This window comes from Carcharhinus amblyrhynchos, chromosome 9 (assembly GCF_965287045.1).
Source record: "Carcharhinus amblyrhynchos chromosome 9, sCarAmb.v2.hapA, whole genome shotgun sequence".
NCBI classification, from domain to species: Eukaryota; Metazoa; Chordata; class Chondrichthyes; order Carcharhiniformes; family Carcharhinidae; genus Carcharhinus; species Carcharhinus amblyrhynchos.
The window spans coordinates 27,160,957-27,185,183 of record NC_137332.1 but is presented as its reverse complement, the minus strand read 5'-3'; the positions used below and the strand labels follow the sequence as shown (position 1 = coordinate 27,185,183).

The 24,227-nt window shown below is 39.8% G+C and overlaps 1 protein-coding gene across 3 annotated transcripts in view; it reads left to right on the top strand.

The window, feature by feature from the left end:
- Window positions 1-24,227, top strand: part of usp24 (ubiquitin specific peptidase 24) — a 169,995-nt gene that overhangs the window by 36,201 nt on the left and 109,567 nt on the right. For all 3 annotated transcript variants that reach the window (XM_080195353.1, XM_080195352.1, XM_080195355.1), the window contains exons 6-16: window positions 1,676-1,711; window positions 3,978-4,043; window positions 4,581-4,646; window positions 4,866-4,940; window positions 5,859-6,017; window positions 9,289-9,403; window positions 10,362-10,465; window positions 11,378-11,485; window positions 13,378-13,473; window positions 13,607-13,768; window positions 17,942-18,049. In XM_080195353.1, coding sequence (XP_080051479.1) covers window positions 1,676-1,711; window positions 3,978-4,043; window positions 4,581-4,646; window positions 4,866-4,940; window positions 5,859-6,017; window positions 9,289-9,403; window positions 10,362-10,465; window positions 11,378-11,485; window positions 13,378-13,473; window positions 13,607-13,768; window positions 17,942-18,049 — 1,095 coding nt within the window. The remainder of the gene's footprint in view (window positions 1-1,675; window positions 1,712-3,977; window positions 4,044-4,580; window positions 4,647-4,865; window positions 4,941-5,858; window positions 6,018-9,288; window positions 9,404-10,361; window positions 10,466-11,377; window positions 11,486-13,377; window positions 13,474-13,606; window positions 13,769-17,941; window positions 18,050-24,227) is intronic.

Below are 24,227 nucleotides of genomic sequence, written 5' to 3'. Positions count from 1 at the left end.
AGGTGAGTGCTGAAAAGATGTTTCCCCTTGAAGGAGAGCTGGAACTGAGAGACAAAGTTTAAAATTATGGGGTCCACCATTTAAGATAAATGAGAATTTGTTACTTTTGGAGGGTTTTGAATCTTGAGAACACTCCTCCAGAGAGTGGCAAAGACATTTTAAGGCAGATGTAGATACGTTTTTGACTAACTGGAGAGCCAAAGATTATTGGAATATGGGGGCGAATGTGGAGTTGAGGCCACAATCAGATCAGCCATGATCTTACTGAATGGAGGGGCAAGCTTGAGGGGCCAAAATATATCATCATGCTCCTAATGTTCGTATAGAAGCTATAATTCCATTCCTCCATGTTACACCTTGTTGAATAAGTATAACTAAATTTTTAATGGTGTACTGAGTTCATAATTATGTTGAATAACCTCCCTATCCCTAGAAAACTTCTTGTTTTTGTGTGTTATCCTACAGGATAATTCCATAGTTTTTAAGATGCCAGCTACCCTTTTTAAAACAGAAGATGTCTCGCCCTTTATTTCTGAAAAAAAAAGACCATTGGTGCTTTTTACTTCCTGGTTTACTCAGTTATTTGGTGTGATTAGCTGCTTACCCTCTTTTACTTGGCCCAGTTTCAAATTAATGTCAGGAAAGGTGAAATCTCTACCACAGCAATTACTAGATATTGTCGTGGCTTTCTTTGAGGTTGGTGGTAAGTGCCACTGCTTTGTTGTCTGTTGCAAAAGCTGGCCAATATATTTTAATGTTCTTTAGCTAAGTGTAAATCATTAAGGGAAAACCTGACGCTATATCTACTGACATCATACTATATAATGTGTGAATGTTTACTCATCTGCCTGTTCTTGCACTGCACCTCCAAATTCAGAAGGATTGTATCCTATGTTTTGGAATTCAACACTGGCTGGGGGTTTGAAAGTTACTACTTTCTGGTGTCGCTTGGTGAAATGTGTTTCTGCATTGTACATTTACCACCTTGCATTTAAGCCCTTAGTGCCAAATAAAAACTACCATATTTAAAATAATCAAATGATAAAGATTACAAATTGCTCTTGATTTTCAGTATGTAGCACCTGATGAAGGAGTGGTTCTCTGAAAGCTCATGATTCCAAATAAACCTGTTGGACTTTAACCTGGTGTTGTGAGACTTTTTACTGTGCCCACCCCAGTCCAACGCCAGTGTCTCCACATCATGAGTATATAGTAACATATTAACTATTGTAACAACAGACTTAAGTTAGAAACCCATGAAGAAATGTTTTTTCCCATTGATGGCGAACCCTGATTTTTTTTTGTTCTTCCATTTATTTGAGAGGCTGGGCATTGCTGAAAAGGTCAGCAGATATTGCCCATCCTTATTGCTGGTGGTGAGCCACTTTCTTGCAGTTCATATGGTGTGAAAGCACTCTCATCATGCTGTTCAAGAGGGAGTTCCAGAATTTTGCCCAGGGTCAGAAAGAATCATTCATTATACATTCTTAAGTAAAGGTGATGTATGACTTGAAGGGGAACGTATGGGTGATAGATGTTTCTGTGAGTCTGTTGACCTTGTCCTTCTAGGTGGTATAGATTGAGTTGCTGTTTTCATTTAGTCATACAGTTATATCGTGGATTTAACTGATAATTGTTGGCCATTTGTTATTTGCTTTTATCTTTACTCTTACAGGAACCTCATGGATGGCTCATAGATCTGGTTAATCGGGTAGGCACCCTATTATTTTACATCATCCCATCCCCTCCCCTCATCACTTTACTTTTATCCCCATATGCACTTGTCAAATTACCTAAAGGATAATGTACGTGCACATATTGTAAATAGTCAAGTCATCTTATTGCATTGTTTATTCTTGTAAGCATTACAGGAAAGGATATGGAAGGATCATTGGACCCCTTGCTAGGGCAGTGCAATGGTGTTGTTGAGGAAAGGGCAGTTACTGAATTCCTGCAAAGTTGTCTTATTTGCTTTTACTGTTGAAAGGTGGAGACGAGAAACTTTTTAATAGCTCAATGATGGAATACAAACATTGGAGAGAAGGAGGCCATTGGGCTAATTGTGCTTGTGCTGGCATTTTGAAAGAGCTAAAGAAGTTATGTAAATCAATGGAATTTGACATGGTATTGGTGGTGACTCAATGAATGGGCTCCCCTAGATCTGAACTGCTAACTAAACTTGTGCTCTTAAATTTCTTCACTCTAGTTCTGGTCATTTAGTATTGGCACTTAGTACATTAGTTCTCAGATCCCATGAAAATTTGGATGTAGGTCAAATTGCTTGGTGCAAATAAAGTGATTGTTTAGTTTAACCACTTAAAAAAAATTACTTCTTCAGATGCATCCCAAAAGCGATCTGTAATTTAATTGTACTGTTTGTCATCGAGTTACTGTGGAACAGGAGGATGCCATTTGGCCATGTATCCATGCTGGCCTCCTTTAGGGTGATCCAGTCAATCCCATTCAACGCCCTATCCATGTTTCCTCTACTTCCCATCCAGTTTCCTTATGAATTCATTCATCATCTATGCTTCCACCACCCTCATAGGGATCGAGTTCCAGATATTTATCATTTGTGTTTAGAAAAAATAAATCTTGGTCCTCACAGCTTCCCCTGCATCTCTCGCCCAAACTTAAATGTATGTCCCTCTAGTCCTTGTTCATGGGAACAGCTTTTCTCTGTCTACTTTATATAAATCTGTCAAATTTCCCTCAATCTCCTTTGCTCCAAGGCGAACAACCCCAGCTTCTCTAACTTTGTATATAAAATCCCTCATCCCTGGATCTATTCTGGTAAATCTCTCCCGAATCCTATCAAGAATTCTCGCGTCCTTTCCAGAGCATTGTGATCTTAACCCATTCGCTGGTGCTAGCATGAACAATTCAAATGGTTTTTGTACGTGTTTGCTAAGTTCCTATTAACAGCACTTGGCCACCAAGCAAGTGTCTAGTATTATGTTCTGGTTGTAAGTCATCAGCCTATCTCAGTCACTGAGCACTATGATTCCTGCTAGTAGTTATTCTCAAAACTTGTAAAGATTCATCACCATTCAGTCCAGCAGCACTGTATGTTAGAAATGCCTGCAGTGATTGATATTGAATTATCTCCTCTTTATACTTGAGTTAGCATCCCTGATATCTTCATCGAATCTGTTTGTATCTGGCAGCCTCAAACAGGATTCAGCATCTGTTTAGCAGAGCTTTGCAACGTTAATCCAGTACCCATAACTGTTGGGTAAATTAAATTTCAGAGTTGTATTTTGGGAAATTTTAACTAGACCAATCAAAATCTTACTGCCATATCTACCTACTGTGGGTAGGTCTTGGTGATTTTCATACCTTTGTTCCAAGGCACAGGAGATTTGAGTTTACACCTTAGCAGAACTACTCAGTAAGGCCTTAGGTAAGCCTGTTATCTTACTGTCTTCTCCCTTATCCTTTATTCATGTTATAAACTATACTTCGGCATTATGCCTGTGTATGACATTTCTTTGATTTGATTTATTAATGTCACATGTATTGGGATACAAGTATTGTTTCTTGCGTACTATGCAGACAAAACATACTGTTCATACAGTGCATAGGAGAGAAGGAAAGAGTGCAGAATATAGTGCTGTAGTTATGGATAGGATGTAGAGAAAGAACAGCTTAATATATGGTAGGTCCATTCAAAAGTCTGATGGCAGCAAATAACAAGCTGTTTTTGAGTCATTCTTGTATCATCTGGCTTGCAAATATATAGAAAAACTTCAACTTTAATGGCAACAGCATTGGAAAATGTAAACTCTGATAAAACATTCAACAGAAAAGCATGTGTCTGACTGAGTGTCTAGTAGTCATGTATGTTACTCCCAGTACAATGTTTAGCTGGTTCATTGAGAAATCGGTTTTCATCTGTATTTTAACTTAGTTTGATGCAGTTGTGTTATGAAACAATCGTCACCAAATTAGTTGATGAATTATATTTTGTTTTCCAGTTTGGAGAAATGGGTGGGTTTTCAGCAATCCAGCTGAAGCTTGGCGCAGAGGATATAGAAACTGCAGTAAGTAATTGCTTTCAAAACAATGTGATGGAAGTCCTCATAGGCAATTTGGATGCACTTAAATGAGCATAATTTAAATGCCATTTGTAATGCAATTTTTTAAATCGCGTCCTCTTATGGTAGCTGGTTCAAATTAATTTACTATTTTGATAGTTCCTCTTTTGTAACGCTGTACCATCATCTTGTAAAACTCTGCTTTGAAATTAGTCATTTGACAAACTCTATCCATAGGATTTTTACACCCAATACGAATAAATACAGTAACTTGGGTGGTGTATATGAATGCAAATGTGTATTCTATTATTGTGTATTACTTCATATTTTGTATTGTAACTGGGTCTACCATGATGCTACAGTTACTAATATCAAATCTTAACTTGGGTTGCAAATCTGAAGGGAAAAATATTTTTCTTTTACTTTCCATTACGACTAATTGCGAAAATGATGGAAATTACAGACCTAATTGCATTGCATAAATCTGGTTCATTACTACAAGACCAATTTATGGTTTAAACCTTTATTGTGCTTTTCTTTTAGGCTGTGTCTGCACTGGTGCAGCCTTTGGGAGTATGTGCTGAATATCTTAATCCCACAGTTGTACAGGTAAGCAAGCAATACCATTAAAATCCTCAGTAAAATAGTTAAGTCTGAAATAGAAATTAACTTGTAATAAATGAGGAAGATGGAAACTGCGTCTGGCCGTACACCAATCTTAATTGCGTAAGATCTTGTTTCAGCCTCATAATATTTGTTCTAAAATAAATGTAATGAACATGAAATAAAAATGTGATACAACTTTTTTGTTTTCTTTTTGTTTTATAGCCCATGCTGGACCCAGTCATTGATAAAATGATTCGCTATGTACAAAGTTTAGAAGAAAAAGATCTGAAAGATAAGGTAACAATTAGATTTTTCTGAGTTGCCTTCATTAAAGCAAGTGTTTTATCTCCTTGGTCTTAATTTATTTTCAAAAACAAGTCTGGATTTTCTTCTTGAACCATGAGGCATTTCTGCAAATTTGGAGTATGCACAGACAGTGCAACCCTTACTTTCAGTTGCTGAAACACATACTTGTATCTTTGTCACCTGTAAACTTGAGTACTTGAATGCGCATCTGGCTGGCCTCAGAAGCTTGAGAAAGCTTCAGCTCCTAACTTGCATCAAGTCTCTTTCATCCATTGACCCACATGGAGTCCCAGTTAAACAATGCCTCATTTTGTTTTCAAATTCCTACATTGCCGTTCCCATCTCTGTAATCTCCTCTAGCCACAAAACCATCCAAGGTACCTGCACTCTTCATTCTGGTTTCTTGAGCATCCCCGATTTAAACCATTCCACTATTGGTGATAGTTCCTTCAGCTGCCACATCACTAAACTCTGGAATTCTTTCCTTCAACCCGTCTGCCTCTCTATCTCTCCTCTAAAACCTATCCCATCTGCGCTCATACTATTTTATGAATCAGTGTTAAGTTTTATTTTATATTGCACCTGCAAAGCACTTTGTGGCATTCTATTACATTAAAGGTGCTTTATGAATGCAAGCTCTTATTTGTGAGTCTCTGCTATTTTCATCATGCTGAAACTGCTCTGAGAGTAGTGAGATTGCGTCTTAATGCCCAATTGCAAACGAGTTCAATTTCCCTGTGCAGCACTTGGTGCAGATTAACTTGTAGGCTGTTATTCGTAAGTGTCCCTGAGGGTAGAATGGCCCTACTAATGGTATAGTACCCAAAGAAGACAGAGGGCCTGTTTTCACTTGTCTTGAGTTACTTGCATGTTACATCATGCAACCTTTTTGTCTCCTGCCCAATCCAGAAACTTGTGACCATTCCAGAGCTCCTCTCTGCCATCAAATTATTGTGCATGCGGTTTCAGCCAGAGTTAGTGGTGGTGGTGGATGACCTCCGGTTGGATATACTCCTGCGTATGTTGAAAACTCCCCACTTCAGCGCAAAAATGAATTCATTGAAAGAGGTAAGTTGTTTGATTTTTTTTTGGGTGGGGTGTTGTTTTATAGTTTTGATTAATACTGGATTACTAGTTAGAATTGCCTGAGGTTATGAAGGCTGGAACTATTGATCATCAATAATTGCATTACAAAGTTAGACAGGATAGTAAGTGATGAGAGGGCTGTAAAGGGATATAGACAAATTGAGTAAGTGCGCAATAACGTGGCAGCTGGAATATAATGTGACAAAGTGAGGAGCTCATTTTAGTAGAAAAAAATCCAAAAAGCAGAATAATGTTTTGAATGCTGAGACTGGGAAGTGTTTTCATTCAAAGGGACTTTGTAATTCATGTGCAAGGACAGTAAAGTTAGCACGCAGATACTTAACAGTTAGCTTTCTAATTGCATTACGTTATTTTTCGTTACAAAGGGGTCAGCATAAGAACATAAGAAATAGGAGCAGGAGTAGGCCATCTAGCCCTTCGAGCCTGCCCCGCCATTCAATAAGATCATGGCTGATCTGTCGTGGCTCAGTTCCAAATTCCCGCTCTCTCCCCATAATCCTTAATCCCCTCGCTTATCAAAAACCCATCAACCCGCGTCTTAAAAATATTTAGCGAGGCCGCCTCCACCACTTCAACGGGCAGAGAATTCCAGAGATTCACCACCCTTTGAGTGAAGAAGTTCCTCCTCAACTCCGTTCTAAACCGCCCCCCCCTTTATCTTGAGGCTGTGCCCCCTAGTCCTACTGTCCTTTCTGAGCGGGAAGAGTCTCTCCACCTCTATCCTATCCATCCCATTCATCATCTTATATGTCTCAATGAGATCTCCCCTCATTCTTCTAAACTCTAACGAGTACAAGCCTAGTTTATTCAGCCTCTCCTCATAGCTTAACCCCCTCAACTCCGGTATCAGCCTAGTAAACCTCCTCTGCTCTCCCTCCAAGGCCAAAATATCCTTGCATAAGTGCGGCGACCAAAACTGCACACACTACTCCAGCTGCGGCCTCACCAATGCCCTATACAGCTGCAGCAAGACCTCCCTACTTTTATATTCAATCCCCCTCGCTATGAAGGCCAGCATCCCATTAGCCTTCCTGACCACCTGCTGTACCTGCAGGCTGGGTTTTTGCGACTCATGCACAAGGACCCCAAGGTCCCTCTGCACCGTCGCCTGCTGCAGTTTTTCGCCACGTAAGTAATGGTCCTTTTACCAAAGTGGACCACCTTGCACTTGCCAACATTAAATTCCATTTGCCATTTCCTGGCCCATTCGCCCAGCCTATCTAGATCCTTCTGCAGACTCTCCACAACCTCCGCGCAATTTGCCGTTCCACCAATCTTGGTGTCATCAGCAAATTTCGACACCCTACACTCGGTTCCCTCCTCCAGATCATCTATATAAATGGTAAATAGCTGAGGCCCCAGCACTGACCCCCGGGGCACTCCACTAGTCACCAACCACCAATCCAAATAGCACCCATTAACCCCCACTCTCTACCTCCTGTTTGACAACCAATCCTCTATCCACGCTAACACCCTACCCCCAACTCCATGTCCCCTGACCTTCTGCAATAACCTCTTGTGAGGTACCTTGTCAAACGCCTCCTGAAAAGGCATGTAAGAGTGGAAAAGCCTTGTTACAATTATACAGGGCATTGGTGAGACCACACCTGCAGTACTGTGCAGTTTTGGCCTGCGTATTGAAGGAGGGAGATACTTGCCCCAGAGGTAGATTGGTTGACTGGTTCTTGGGATTAGGGGGATTCCCTTATGAGAGATGAAGTAGTTTTGGTCTGTATTCCCTGGAGTTCAGAAGAATGCAAGGTGACCAATTGAATTGTATGAAATTCTTGAGGGCCTTAACAGGGAAGGTGCTGAGAAAATACATCCCCTGACTGGAAGATCGAGAATGTGGGGTCTCAGCCTCAAAATAAAAGGTCAGCCATTTAGGACTGAGATGAAAAAGTTCTTCACTCAAAGTATAATGAATCTTTGGCGTTTTCTACCCTATTGACCTATGGATACTCAATCATTAAGTATATTCAATATAGAGGTAAATATATTGTTTGGCAGTGATGGAATTCAAGGATATAGGTAGTATGGGAGTGTGGAATTCAGATAGAAAATTAAGCAGGATCTTGCTGAATGGCAGAGCAGGCTAGGTGGGCTAAATGGACCATTCCAGCTCCTATTTCTTATATTCTAATGGCACATGTTAATTGCATGCTAACCTTCAAAAGCAGACAAGATGGAGTTGTACTCTGTCTGCTAGCTGACAGCAGCAGCCAGTATTCCTTCTGTTTCAGTATAATGTAAATTGATACTTTGCCACATGTAAAGTTGTCATCATCTTGGAGACAAGCCATATTGTTGTTCTTTGACAAGATAATTGAATTAGCAGAAGGTTATCCAATGGGGTATACTGTACTCATATTTTCATTTATAAAGGCGCTAGATCTGACTCTTCAAAGTAGGTTATGCCATGAAATTAATGGCAGAGGGCTGATTTAGAAATTTATTAAATGAACAGATTATAGATCAGTGGTTATCGGAATTCAACAACATTCTGTTTGGCTTGAATTGCAATGTAGGGTTTGTAATGATACTTTACTGTTTCTGTTCAGAGATGGTTGACACTAAAGATCTTCCCATAAACACACATTCTTCACGAATAATTAAATATGCACAGACTACTAGTACGTTGCGCACACGAAGGAAATCAATGGGATTGATATGAAACAGTGTTACACAAAATCAGGAGTTATTAATTATAGGGGTAGTGCAGCCATATTCCGATAATGCCTTTTCACTAACAATTTGGTCATTTTGGAATAGGCTGCCAATATAGTGTTAAAACTGCTAAAAGTAAAATGGACAGAGTTTATCGGCAGAAAAGCGATTTAGAGCTTGTCAATTGAGGTGTAAGTAGGTCAGTGTGCTTCTGAAAGAGGCTTAGAAATGAGTTGAATTGACTGACTTATCACATTTATTTGTTTTTTTGTGTTCTGTGTTCATTTGGTTTGTGTCAACACTTTTTATGTTCCAATGGGAAATGATTGGATTAACACTCAAAGCATCAATGGCAGTTTCAACCTGTCAAAAATTACCTAAACTACTGTTCACAAAACTGAAGTTATGCTGTATAACCTGCATTGCGTGAAATGCTGTACTTATTTTATTTTCGTCTTGTAGTATCAATTAATTTGTTTTCCCTTCCTATCAAAAAAAAGGTAGAATTCTTTTGGTGCAAAGTTCATTCAGCAATAACCAGAATATTTCCAACCTTATTCCTCAGGTTACTAAACTGATTGAAGACAGTACCTTATCCAAATCTGTGAAAAATGCCATTGATACAGACCGGTTGTTGGACTGGCTGGTAGAAAATTCTGTACTATCAATAGCGCTTGAAGGTACAGTAAATTTAAGAGGATGCTAACAATGTATAATTTAGAGTTCTCAGCCTGCAGGCATTGCACCAACTGGTGTCTCGGCTATATCTGTAGTGAGTCCTTAATTGAGGATGATTTACTATTTCTTAATAAAAAAAATCTAGTGTGTGACTTTTGAATTTATACACAGGTGGTCACTTCAGTGTGTCCATTTTCAGACTGAATTGTGATTGGACTCCAAATTATTATTGCAGCTTAATGTATTGATGGTTTATAGAGAGGTGCACACTTTGGTGATGTGTTAGTGCTTTGTGCCATGGTGAGATTGCTTCTACAATAAGCGCACATTATACCTATACATAGTCTATATATCAGCAGCATCATGGTAGCATTGCTAAAAATGATCATTAAAATCTATATTATTTTCATGATCATGATCCAGTGGTGCATGTCGTTTCGCTCTCGTGACATCACCGCTTGTGAGGTGTTTCATTTCAAAATTTTAGTGATATGCTGGGCCCTGACATTATAGATTATAGTTGAATTTAGTTATGTTGCTGATGAGACACACTACCTCATGAATCTCTGTTTTGGATTTCTGAATCAGTTCTGAATCAGTTCTGAGGAATGTGGTGGTAGTGTCCTCAGTGTAAAGGACTTTGTTCCCACAGGGTCTATATCACTATTGTCATGGGCGTTTACACCTGTGGCAGGTAGAAACGTGCAGATAAAATCATGTAGATTTTTCCCATGTGGTGTTCTCTCATCTCTTGCTGCAGGTCCAGTCTGGTTAGATGTGTCCTTCAGGACATAGTCATCTCAGTCAGTAATGATAGTGTAGAGCTACACATGGGCATTAAATTCTCACACCCAGAATACATTCTGTCTTGTGGCTAGCTCTATTTGCACATGCTAATTTTGACAATTCAATTTCTGTGCCACGTTCGGTAAACCTCACGTTTTTATTGAACTTTTGCAGGAAATATTGATCAAGCACAGTACTGTGACAGAATAAAGGGAATTATTGAACTGCTGGGCAGTAAACTCTCTATGGATGAACTTACCAAGATTTGGCGTATTCAGGTACTGAGTAAAGCTGACAATTTACATATTTCAACTGGTTTTCAGAAAAATCAATTTTATTTTTGGATTTAAATCCTAACCTAAGTTTTCAAACATTCTGAGAGCATTGCCTAGTAATTATCATATCACACAGTTGAGTTCAGTAAGGCTGCTTTGAAGTATGCCAATGTGACTGGAAAAAAACAGAATATTGTATTTATTTTTTTTTCCCCAGTTTGGAAACAGGCCCTTCGGCCAAACTTGTCCATGCCTCCCAGTTTTTACCATTAAACTAGTCCCAATTGCTCATGTTTGGTCCATTTCCCTCTATACCAATCTTATCCATGCAATTGTCTAAATGATTTTTAAAAACAAAATTGTACCCATCTCTAACCATTACTACCTCTTGTCACCCTCCGCGTGAAAATATTGCTTCTCTGGATCCTTTTGTATCTCTCTCTTTAGTAGATAACATTTGAAGAAGTGATTTATTGTCTGATGTTATATGTAAGTTGGTATGTTTAATTTAAGTGAGGTGCTCCTTTTCACCGTCCTTTATATGAAAGTTGGCGTGTTTAAGTGAAATGTTTAAAGTTTCACGGTGTTAATAATGAGATGGTATTTTGCATGGGGGGCACAGAGATGAATATCTTATGAATAAATTACAATGAAGGACAGATTAGATTGATTGGCCATGCTAAAATTGCCGTTAGTGTCCCAGGATGTGTAGGTTTGAGGGATTAGTGGGTAAAACATGTAGGGATATGGGGGTAGGGCCTGGGTGGGATTGTGGTCGGTGCAGACTTGACAGGCCGAAGGGCCTCTTTCTGCACTGTAGGGTTCTGTGATTCTAGATGTATTGTGTTTAGGACAAGTATAATACAACTTGAAGACCATGTAACTTAAAACCTAATAGATTTGTTTTGTATTAAGTCAGGGCAATCTTCAACTGTCATTGAAAATATTCACACTATTATTGCTGCTGCTGCTGCCAAATTTAACTATGATCAACTGAACCATCTCTTCATCTTGATACAAAAGGTGAGTGACCAGCCTGTTTCAGTGTCAATTTAAAGAAAAACATATGCACATTTGATGATATCAGCACACAATAGCAGATAGAAATAAACGTGGGAGAGTGCAAAATTTTGGGAGCGCTAATATGGAAAAATAAAGTAGTATAAATGGTACTTTTGTGAAGATGTAAAGCAGAGTCCTTGCTGTCCATAAATGCAAATTCTAAACAGTGATATGGCAAGTTGATGGTTAAAACATGTTGGTTACTTGTGCTTATAGTTAGGAGCATCAGATGCAAGAGCAAAGAAATTGTGCTCGAACTTTTTAAATTACTGGCTAGGCCTCAGCTAATGTATATGGACAATCCTGGGCACCACAGTTCAGGAACAATGTAATGGCCTTAGGAAGGATACAGTACTTCCATAATGGAAGAAATGCATCTAATAATTTGTGCTAGGCAACTACATCATAATGATTCAGAAATAAAGCTTATAACAGACTTAACTGGTTTTGAAAATTTGTTGCTTGTATATTGTGTTTTCACTTTTGTTCTTATTCTATTTGTCTGAATTTCAGACCATGGGGAGAATGTATATGCTTCTTTTGAATAATGCTGCATCCGAAGCATCTTCCAACATGGCATAGTTGGGATAAATTTGCTTTTAGGTTGTTAAAAAAATGAAAAGTTACTTCCTGAAGGCCATATTTCTACAACTTGTATTCATGTAGCACCTTTAATGTAATAAAACCTCCCCAAGGAACTTCACAAGCACATTATTAGACAAAGTATGACACGGTACCATGTAGGAGAATTAGGTCAGATGATCAAAGATTGGGTCAAAGAGTTAGGTTTTAAGGAGGAGGGTATAGGAGCAAAGTGAGATAGCTGTAGAGATTCCAGACATATTCCAGTGCTTGAGGCTTAGGCAACTGAAAGAATGGTCACCAGTTTGGAGGGATTAAAATTGTGGCCAGAATTTAAGTGCTGATATTTTGGAGGGTTATGGAGCAGGATGAGATTACTGAAATGGGGGTGGGGAGGCAAAGCTATGGAGGGATTTGAAAGCAAGGTGGGAACTTTAAAATTAAAATGTTGCTTGACTGAAAGCTAATGTAAGTCGACAAACATAGGACTTGCTGTGCGGTAAGACACAACCAGCAGAATTCTGGATGATCTAATGTTTGTAGAGAGTTCAGTGTGGGAAACAGCCAGACGTGCATTGGAATAGTTGAGTCTTGAGGTAATGAAGGCTTGAATGAATGTTAATACTCACAATGCTGCAGCAAGATTGCATAGATAGGCTATCGAGGAATTTCAGATTTGAGAAAGCTCTTTCTCAATTTTTCTTTGAATTATTTCAAACTAATTTAGAAAAGACATAGGTTTCTGACTAATCAAATTGAGAACTGCAAATGCATGCCAAATGGTAGGCCAAGTACTCAGCAGTTGACAGCTGGAGTGTAAAATTGGGGAAGATGCTTTATTCTCCTGAAGGAAAAAGGGCTATTAAAGAATTGAGGAAGGATTTAGCTGGTGAATAATAATATAAGGAAGTGTCTGGAAATGGCCATGTCTGTTAGAAAACAGTGTTGTTTTAGAGGTTGAGTGGAATGACAATCAAAACAGAAAATGCTGGACGTACTGAGGAGTGTAAGCATCTGTGGAGAGTTTTAGGTCTTTGACCTTCTATCAGAACAAATTTGTTTCAGCCCTCGTTGCTTTGTTTTTGTCTGCTATTTTGTTATGGCAACTTTGCATTGCAGGTTTGGTTCCACTCGACTAGAGTGTTGTGCTTTGTGTATTTTCAGCACAATACTTACATGGCAGCGAAGCATGCATAGTGAAAAATTACCACAAAGTGTGAAAACAGTTTCTCCCATGATGGTAGATTCACTTTCTGTCTATTCCTGTTTAGAGTTGGGAGATTGAGAGTGATCGAATCCGACAAAAACTGCTCAGCCTTATAGGAAGGATTGGCCGAGAAGCTCGGTCTGAAAATACCACAGGAAAGGTAAGAACCATTATGGCAGGGCTGATGGGAATTTGCAAATGAGTCTGAGTGATTCTGGAATAAACTTGAACTTGTGGTGTGGGTTTTTTAAAGAAGTTTTTCCTCTTTATCTATTTCCTTTCCCCAACAACAGGTGCTAGAGGTGCTTTGGGAACTTGCCCATTTACCAGCACTACCCACTAACTTGGTCCAGCAGGCACTGGAAGAACACCTCACCATACTTAGTGAAGCATATGCAGTAAAGGAGCAAATTAAACGAAGTTATATCATCAAATGTATAGAAGACATTAAGAAGGTAGGTTAATTCTTGGAAGAAATAACAGTTGGGTGAGTTTATTTAAACTTGATTGAAAGGAAATTGGGGGAAAAAAGAATTAAATAGAACTTGCAATATAGAAACAAGCTGTTTGGCCTAACGAGCTCATGTTGGCATCTGTGCTCCACACATGCAATAATCTTAATTCCATGTAACTTTCTGTGCCTGTACCCCTTTATATGCCCAACCTAAGATATGCACATCACCTATGTCCCTAAACCCTTGGGTATTCAGCCCCTCAAACCTAGTATTTATAATGCTAGTTTCGTATTTGCTGATTTACACTGTTTGAATGGATTGCTTTTTATGTTGTTGCCTGCTGTGTATAAATTAGATTTCCAAGTCCAAGTTATATCAAACTACAAATTACACATCAATGGGTCTTTTGCAATCTTTAGAATCATAAACTAGTTACAGTACAGAAGGTGGCCATTCAACACCCGTATCTGTGCTGGCTCACCTGAAGGAACAATTCACTTAGTGCCAACCCCCCCTGCCTGTCCTCTTTGGCCCTGCAAAACTTCTTTTTTACAAATAATGATTCAGTTCCCTTTTCAAAGTTTCAATTGACCCTGCCCCTGCATTGTCAGGCAATGCATTCTAGATCTTAACCACTCACTACAAGAAGTATTTTCCTCATCTTGCCAGTTATCTTGAATCTGTGCCCTCCTATTCTCAATCCTCCCACCCATAGGAACAGCTTCTCCCTACCTGCTCTGTCTAGACTCCTCATAATTTTGAATACCTCTATCAAATCTCCTTTGAACCGTCTCTTCTTCAAGCAAAACAGTCCCAATTTCTTCAATCTTTCTATTTAACTGAAGATTGTCATTCCTGAAACCATTCTTTGCTGCACCCTCTCTAATCTCTAATGCCTTAATATTCAAAAAGTGCATTCAACTTCAGAATTTTGCTCATTATTTAAGTTCATTTTTCTTTTAAAAGACCTGAATATGAAAGCAAACTCCTTCCAATTATCTCATCTTATCACCTGTTAGAAAATACAAACATTCTAAGTGTTAATGGTTGTTAAAGTTGCACAGTGCCTATTCTCATTTGTTTTTCAAATGCATTGAAAGCTATAATTACTATCAATGTTTTGTTGCGTGTAATTGGCATGTTCAAGTTGTCAGACAAAAATGGATACACACCCAAAAACCAGCCTCAAAGTTCTAAATTGATGGTCTACAGAGAACCCATAGTCACATGCTGGTGCTACTGGACATGGGATTTCACAGATGTACCACAGAAAGCATTTTTGCTGGCTGTATTACAGCTTAGTGTGGTTCCTGCTCTGCCCAAGACTGCGGGGAACTACAAAAGGTCATGAATGTAGCCTAATCCGTTACGCAAATCAACCTCCCATCCATTGACTCTGTCTACACTTTCGGCTGCCTTGGCAAAGCAACCAGCATAATTAAGGACTCCATGCACCCTGGACATTCTCTCTTCCACCTTCTTCCTTCGGGAAAAGGATATGAAAGTCTGAGGTCGTATACCAACCGACTCAAGAACAGCTTCTTCCCTGCTGCTGTCAGACTTTTGAATGAACTTACCTTGCATTAAGTGGACCTTCCTTTACCCTAGCTATGACTCTAACACTACGTTCTGCACTCTCTCGTTTCCTTCTCTATGATTGGTATGTTTTGTCTGTATAGTGCGCAAAAGACAATACTTTTCACTTTCTTAATACATGTGACAATAATAAATCAAATTTTCATCTTCCTCAACATTCCTATTCCTTCCCTAGCTGATGCTGTCACGTCTACCACTGCCACTTTCTTCACTGCTGACAGATACCAGAAATTCATCAGTCAGCTAAGCCTCATTCTTTTCCAACCTGCTCTGTGCCTTCCTATATCCATTTTCAAATCACCCCATACTGAGTGAATCCCTGTAATGGTTAATCTCCAGGTATCCCAGTGCTGCCAAGACCGAAGGCTGCCCCTAAAGTGCAGTTGGCCCATACTTCACCTCCAGAGTATTGCAGAGTTGTGAGATTCCAGTGCATTAATAGAAAAATCAGTTTATGGAAAAATTATAAAATTTTTGAGTCATTAAATCAACGATGATTTCCCCCTTTCAGTATTACCGCCAGTTGTTCATGGATGTTGACACAATGCCTTCTAGTATTCATGAGCAACTTGAGTTTTGTAATATGAAGCAGTTTTAAAATTTGTTGATAGCAAGTTGGTGGTATGAGAAATTCCAATGTAGCGCGTCATTGTCATGAAGAGAGACTAGCCACGATTTGTGTTGACGTTTTTCATTATAAATTCCTATGCTCACGTTTACAGTGAAAGATGCCGATATAGATCTGTTCCTATACAATCCATCCACATTTCTCTGAAAATACTTAAAAATGTTTTCACCCACCATCTTGTTCTTCAGTAACTGAATTCCCTTTTGCTGAAATTAGAGTAACTGAAGTAAAATAAAAAAATCAACAAATTGTACGATTCACAATAATGTAATTAGATTTATGCTTGGAGTTCTCTTCTGTATTTTAAAATCTTACTTCTGGCTTTGCTGAAGCCTCCTGCTTTCCCAGCAGATCTTGGCTAGGAATTGATCATTCTTCCTTTAGGCTGTGTTACTGTGAGCTGAATTTGAATTATGCGCTTTAAGTGTATCTAGACTTCATAATTTCCCTGGATGCATCAGTACCACTCAGCAATACAGAGGAGTGCTCCCTTGTTCAGTGATTTCTATTCAAAGATTTTCAGGAGTAATTGAAATAAAGTGAGGGGATAAATTTTAAAACCTTGAATGAGATAAGATTCAAAATGAAAACAGTGAAAATGGGCTTTGTGAGAGGAAATATTACTTTGAATTGCACATTTCTGGGTAGCCTTTTCTTAGCATTCTGTAAAATAGTCGCTTTGTAATAAAGAAAGAGAGAGACATGCTGTCAAAGCTTTTCATTTTGCACTCATCAGGACAGATGCAAGATTGCCAAATTTTAAGGGGTGCATGATAAAAGGGCATTCGGTTGGCAAATCAACTCTTGAGATGTTGTCATGGAGAATGCACCAGGGGATCCAAAGTCCCATACGCTTTTGTTTCATTCAAAAAAGGCGCAGTGCCTGGACGTGTTCCTTTTGCCAGAAGAGGACAGGTCCTGTGTATGAATATGTGTGGCTTCTAGCTTCTTGCATCTGCTCTGATGAATGCAAGAGGAAAAGCTCTGACAACATGTCCATTTTCCCAGCAATATTCTGTAAACATTTTTTTAAAAAGTAAATTAATATTGGAGAAAAATAAGAAAGTGGGGTGGCGGGAATTGTTGAGAGAGTTTGGTTCACAGGGAAGAAAGGATGGAATTATACCTGTGCGGCCCGGTCCATTTAGACACCATTGCTTAACTCAACCTTACCAGAAGATTGATAGATTTGACTCCTTGCATGCCTAACAGTTTGGTGGTGAGGATTTGACTACCTTAAGGAATGTTTGAATGTGGAATACGCTACCACAACCTGCTTTTAAGCAATTAATGAAGCATTATAAAGTCTTCTTAAAAAGGAAGTAGTTTATTGACGAAGAGGAATATTTAGTTTTGGAAAACAAGCAAAGGAGCAAGATTAATCAGTGTGGCCTTTAAAAGGCTGAAGTACTGTTGGACAAGTAACTCTGCTGATGTTAAACTTGTTGCTTTTGCAATGTCTAGCTTGATAACTTCAAGTGCTCAAATAAACTGTCAGTGCTCATTCAAGTAAAAATAAGACTTTTCATTGTTTTTGTTTTCACGTTGGAGCAAAAGATGGTTGAGAATGATCAGATCCTAGTGTGCAGTTCAAATGTCTCTATGAACTGATAGGACTGCGCAGATCAACTGGTTTAAGGAGCCGTTTGAAGCCTGTAATAATATTACCACATCCTTACTATTATTTTGAGAACTGAAATATGTAATGCTGCTTCAATAATAAAATTGTGTTCTGTTTGTGCAGCAGATACTTTTATTTGCAAAAAGTGTCCTAATATGGTCAGTCAAACTGCTATTTTCCATTGTTGTTTGTTGTTGCAATCACTGGATGGTAACTAAAATTTCACCTCCAATAGATGTATAAATGTTTCAGATACTTAGTTATGTTCAAATTACAGTAAAAGCTTTTTGGTTTTCCCATTGTTTCAAATCCTGCTTTTTCTTCTCAGTCTTCCCAGCAAAATAACCAGCAACCAGTCTGGGTGGTTCCAGCTTTGCGTCAGCTTCATGAGATTACCAGGTCCTTCATCAAACAGAGCTGTCAGAAACAAGATAAGGTAAAGAGAGTTGATTTTGACATAAATCTGTAATGGCCTCTGAATAAGATGAAGAAACCCAAAGGCCCTAAAACTTTAATCCTATGAGAAAAAATATTGATGGTAAGTCTGGCAATCAAGCTACGAACAAGGCATCCAACTCACTGCTGCAATTGAGTGAAGCAGTAAAATTCTTCTAATTCATAAGATTGTTGAATTTTAAAGCTGTTTGTATTCATAGATCATAGAACCCTACAGTGCAGAAAGAGGCCCTTCGGCCCATCGAGTCTGGACCGAACACAATCCCACCCAGGCCCTACCCCCATATCCCTACATATTATACCCACTAATCCCTCTAATTTATGCATCCCTAGACACTAAGGGGCAATTTCTTAGCATGACCAATCAACCTAACCTGCACATCTTTGGACTGTGGGAGGAAGTCGGAGTACCCAATGGAAACCCACGCAGACACGGGGAGAATGTGCAAACTCCACACAGACAGTGACCCGAGCTGGGAATCGAACCCAGGACCCTGGAGCTGTGAAGCAGCAATGCTAACCACTGTGCTACCGTGCTGCCCATTCTTTAAAAATTTGTCAGTTTGAATATGCATTCCAGGAAACATTTCAGAGCTTTCACTTTACATACATGTAAGATTTAATCACAGTCCAATGTTCTTTGGATATTTTAATATTCCAACTGTTATTATCTGGTTCCTGCGTTGATTTTCAGAGCACTGTACATGCATTGATGTCTTCATCTTCCTACTCTGATTTCCTTACTGCTGAAAGCTTGTACTTATTAATTCTTTCCCATTTATAGCCCTACCTCATGATCCGTGGTGTTTCTAAATTCTGGTTTGGGTAGTGCATGATTGGTCCCTGATTAGTTTTGGTGGTCCGTGATCAGTCTCTGGCTTGAGAATGATGGTCATCTGCAGATGCCACTTTGTGTTATCCCCTGACTGATGAAGGTGTCAGTTACCTGTGAAACAGTCCCTCATTATAGTATCTTTCCGTCTTTTCATTAAATGTTATGGCTTTCTTCTAAGAACTTGAATATAGTTTATTTGCCTGCTGAAATGAGATGAGAGAACGTGATGTCAAGTACTGATCTTTAACTTCTGGGTTCATCATCCCAAATGCCTAACTGATATATGGGTATCAATTTTGGAAGTCCTGTTTCAAAAAAAAAAGATACTTATGGCCAAAATGTTGTGATTTCAAGAATAAATTAGATATAGCTCTTGGGGCTAAAGGCATCAAGGGATATAGGGTAAGGTGGATCAGAATATTGAATTTGTTGATCAGCCATGACCAAAATGAATGACGGAGCAGGCTCAAAAGGCCAAATGGCGCATTCCTGCTTCTACTATCTTTGTTTCTCAGTAATTTTGCTGAAAGAATTACCTCACTGGTGTTGGGTTCTGTTATAACTATTGATGCTTGGAATAAGTTAATTAAAATAGCAAAAGAGTACGAAGTGGCATACTTAAAATTAATACAGAAATGACAGGTTACGTCATATATAAAATTTGCACAAATTATGTATAAAGTCAGTGCATTCATTATCTAAATGTGTAAAGAGGAAATAGCAAGATGCACCTACAAAATGCAGCAGGATATATTGACTTACTGTATGCTCATCAGTAACGAGACATAAAATCACTTAGGAAACTAATTACAGCTTAATTCTTCATCTTACAGAACCAAAGCAATACGTAGGCTTATTATGTAACTTATGAGAAAGTGCTTTTTAAGGTAGCGCTAGTTAAAAGACTGATATGTTTTAAGATGCAGGCCTGAAGGCTTCAAATCTCTCAGTTGTCATCATCACACAGTAGGCCTTTGAGTCTTTGGTAAAGTATATAAACTGATTGTAGCGGTTCCTGAATCACATCCGTTCAACCTCAATGGACTTTGCAGCAACAGCCTACAATTAAACTATGCAACTGTGGCTTTCCACAGGCCTCGGGCCATGTGGTATATTTCACTTGTCAAGTAAAGATGCAGTTCTCTCATGGAAGATTGCACAAAACAGTGATACTGATTACAATCAAGTAGAATACAATATTAGGTTAATTGATTAATATAGTTTGATTACTTGATCATATAACTAACTAATAAGTAATTGTTAAACATGAATTTTTCTACATCAGACTCTCCATTTCTATCCTTAATTGATTGTTGATATTGGGCTGATGCCTTGAAACCAAAACGGATAAACTAAGAATTCTTGCAGGGAAATCATTACTTTGTTTATGAAATTATCTCACTAATGTTGGTGTAACCTGTTGCTGGTAAATTTCAGTGTTTACAATAGACAAGTTTTTGTTTTGCAATAAACCATTGTTCCCTAGTGTGTGTTTTAAGAACTTGACCATGTGCACGATCATATGTTGGATACGTGGCGAAAAACTGCAGCAGGCGACGGTGCAGAGGGACCTCGGGGTCCTTGTGCATGAGTCGCAAAAACCCAGCCTGCAGGTGCAGCAGGTGGTCAGGAAGGCGAATGGGATGCTGGCCTTCATAGCGAGGGGGATTGAATATAAAAGTAGGGAGGTCTTGCTGCAGCTGTATAGGGCATTGGTGAGGCCGCAGCTGGAGTACTGTGTGCAGTTTTGGGCGCCGCACCTGCGCAAGGATATTTTGGCCTTGGAGGGAGTGCAGAGGAGGTTTACTAGGCTGATACCGGAGTTGAGGGGGTTGAGCTATGAGGAGAGGCTGAATAAACTAGGCTTGTACTCGTTAGAGTTTAGAAGAATGAGGGGAGATCTCATTGAGACGTATAAGATGATGAATGGGATGGATAGGATAGAGGTGGAGAGACTCTTCCCGCTCAAAAAAGACAGTAGGACTAGGGGGCACAGCCTCAAGATAAAGGGGGGGCGGTTTAGAACGGAGTTGAGGAGGAACTTCTTCACTCAAAGGGTGGTGAATATCTGGAATTCTCTGCCCGTTGAAGTGGTGGAGGCTGCCTCGCTAAATATTTTTAAGAAGCGGGTTGATGGGTTTTTGATAAGAGAGGGGATTAAGGGTTATGGGGAGAGGGCGGGAATGTGGAACTGAGCCACGACAGATCAGCCATGATCTTATTGAATGGCGGGGCAGGCTCAAAGGGCCAGATGGCCTACTCCTGCTCCTATTTCTTATGTTCTTATGAAATGGTAAATCTAAGGGTGTCTTTTCCAAGCATTTTGGAAGAATTCCTTGCTTAATGTTGTAGATATTGTAGTGCTTATGGAGTTGTCTAGGAACATCATCTTGAACAATGGGCTGGCCATTGCATGTCCCCATTGCAGCTTTGCATAGTTTACTGGGAAATTTCAGTGGTATTGATTGGAAGAGATGAGCAGCATTTATCCAAATTTACTTTCCTATCGACACCTAGTGGTTGCTTACCTTTGGCTGCGGTATCGCTAAGAAGGGGGCAAAAGATTTAATCCTCCTTTATTGATAATAATGTTCCAGTGTAGGTTAATGAATTAAGAAGGAGCTTGGATTTATTTAGTGCCTTTCAAGACAGAAATCCCTTTGAGTGGGGATGCCTTCATGATAAGATTTATGTCCATGAAAGATTTGAATTCAATCATCCTTCTGAGTCTTGTTAATCTGGTCCCTGCATCAAGCAAGTTTGCAGGGCACTATTAAAGAAATGAAATGCAGATAGTATATACCAAAGTCCTTCATAATCAAATAATCGCAGTTAAGTTCTTGGCAAATGTTGATAGACTAGCTAGCCTAGCTCATTTGATTTGATTTGATTTATTATTGTCACATGTCTTAGTACACAGTGAAAAGTATTGTTTCTTGCACGCTATGCATATAAAGCATGCCATACATAGAGAAGGAAAGGAGGGGGTGCAGAATGTAGTGTCATAACTAGGATTTTGAGAAAGGTCAACTTAATACAAGGTAGGTCCATTCAAAAGTCTGGCAGTAGGGAAGAAGCTGTCCTTGTGTCAGTTGGTACATGACTTCAGACTTTTGTATCTTTTTCCTGACGGAAGAAGGTGGAAGACAGTATGTCTGGGGTGCGTGGGGTCTTTGATTATGCTGGCTGTTTTTCTGAGGCAGCGGGAAGTGTAGACAGTGTCAATGGATGGGAGGCTGGTTTGCATGATGGCTGAGCTTCGACCCTTTGTCGTTCTTGTGGTCTTGGTCAGAGCAGCAGCCATACAAATCTGTGATACAGCCAGAAATAATATTTTCTATGGTGCATCTGTAAAAGTTGGTGAGAGTTGTAGCGGACATGCCAAATTTCCTTAATGTCCTGAGAAAGTAGGCATTGGTGGGCTTTCTTAACTATAGCATCGATGTGGAGGGACCATGACAGGTTGCTGGTGATCTGGACATCTAGAAACTTGAAGTGCTCAGCCTTTTCCACTTCATCCTTGTTGATGTAGAAAGGGGCATATCCTCCACTGTGCTTCCTGAAGTCGATGACTTTCTCCTTTGTTTTATTGGCATGGAGGGAGAGATTATTGTCGTCACACCAGTTCACCAGATTCTCTATCACTTTTTCCAGTACTCCGCCTCGTCGTTGTTTGAAATCTGACCCACTACGGTGGTGTCATCAGCAAACTTGAAAATCGAGTTGGAGGGGAATTTGGCCACACAGTCATAGGTGTATAAGGAGTATAGTAAGGGATGAGAACACAACCTTGCGGCCCACCAGTGTTGAGAATGAGCATGGAGGAGGTGTTGTTGCATAGCCTTACTGAATGTGGTCTGTGGGTTAGGAAATATAGGATCCAGTTGCAGAGGGAGGAGCCAAGCCTCAGGCCACAGAGTTTGGAGATGAGTTTTGTCGGTATAATAGTGTTGAAGACTGGGCTATTGTCAATGAATAAGATCTGATAGAGGTGTCTCTGTAATCCAGCTGTTCCAGGATTGAGTAGAGGGCCAGCAAGGTGGCATCTGCTGTGAAACTGTTGTGGCGATAGGTAGTGGATCAAAACAGTCTGAGAGGCCGAATTGATTCATGTCATGACTATCCTTTCGAAGCACTTCATAATGATGAATGTCAGAGCCACCAGACGATAGTCATTAAGGCCCGCTGCCTGGCTTTCCTTTGGTAAAGGATGATGTCGTCATCTTGAAGCAGATAGGGATGTCAGATTGGTGTAAAGAGAGGTTAAAGATGTCAACAAATACCCCTGGCAGGTGTCCTGTGCAGGATCCGTGTGTCAGTTGGGTACTCATCTAGGCCAGTTGCTTTCCGTGGGTTGACTTTCGAGAAGGTTGATCTGACACCTGCAATGGTGACCTAGGATGTGGGTTTGGCTGAGGCTTCTGGGGGTGGAGGACACACTCTGTTACCCCTTGCTCAAAGTAGGCGTAGAATGCGTTCAGCTCATCAGGGAGGGGTGTATTGGTGCTGGCAATTCTACATGCTTTCATCTTGTAGCCTGTTATGTCTTGCAGATCTTGCCATAATCGGTGGGAGTCTGTGTGGCTAGCCAGGGAGGGGGACCTTGCTTCACTCTCACCACTAGGTCCGGTACTTTCTTTTGACATCTTTGGATCTCCGTAGGTCATATCTGGATTTCTTGTATAAGTCAAGTTTGCCTGACTTGAATGCCTCAGACTTGGACTTCAGCAAACAGTGTATATCCCTGTTCATCCATTTGTTTCTTTGACGCAGCCTTCTACACACTTACTAATGAAGTCAGTTACAATAGTGGTGTATTTGTTCAGGTTGGTCGCTGAGTTTATAAATATTGACCAGCCCTCTGACTCAAAGCAGTCCCGTAGATCATCTGATTCCTCAGACCAACATTGCATGACTTACTTTCTTTAATGGATTCTCCCATTTCAGTTTTGCTTGTAAGCCTTGTGGTCTAATTTGCCAAAGTGTGGGCAGGCAATAAAACGGTTGGCATGTTTGATATTTGTGTAGCAGTGGTCTCTGATGTCTTGGCCTCTGGTGGAACTGGAGATATGTTGGTGATATCTTGGGAGGACACTCTTGACCTGATTGAAGTTCCTGGCCATGATGAACAAGGCCTTGGGATGTTTCATCTTGAGGTTATTTGTGCTGGTGTATATTTCATCCAGCGTGGTCTTAATGTCTGCACAGGGTGGGATGTAAACTGCTGTTGAGATAACAGGTAAACTCCTGCGGAAGGTAGTGGGGGGACATTTTAGTGTCAGGTATTCCAAAGTAAAGTTTATTTATTAATCACAAGTAAGCT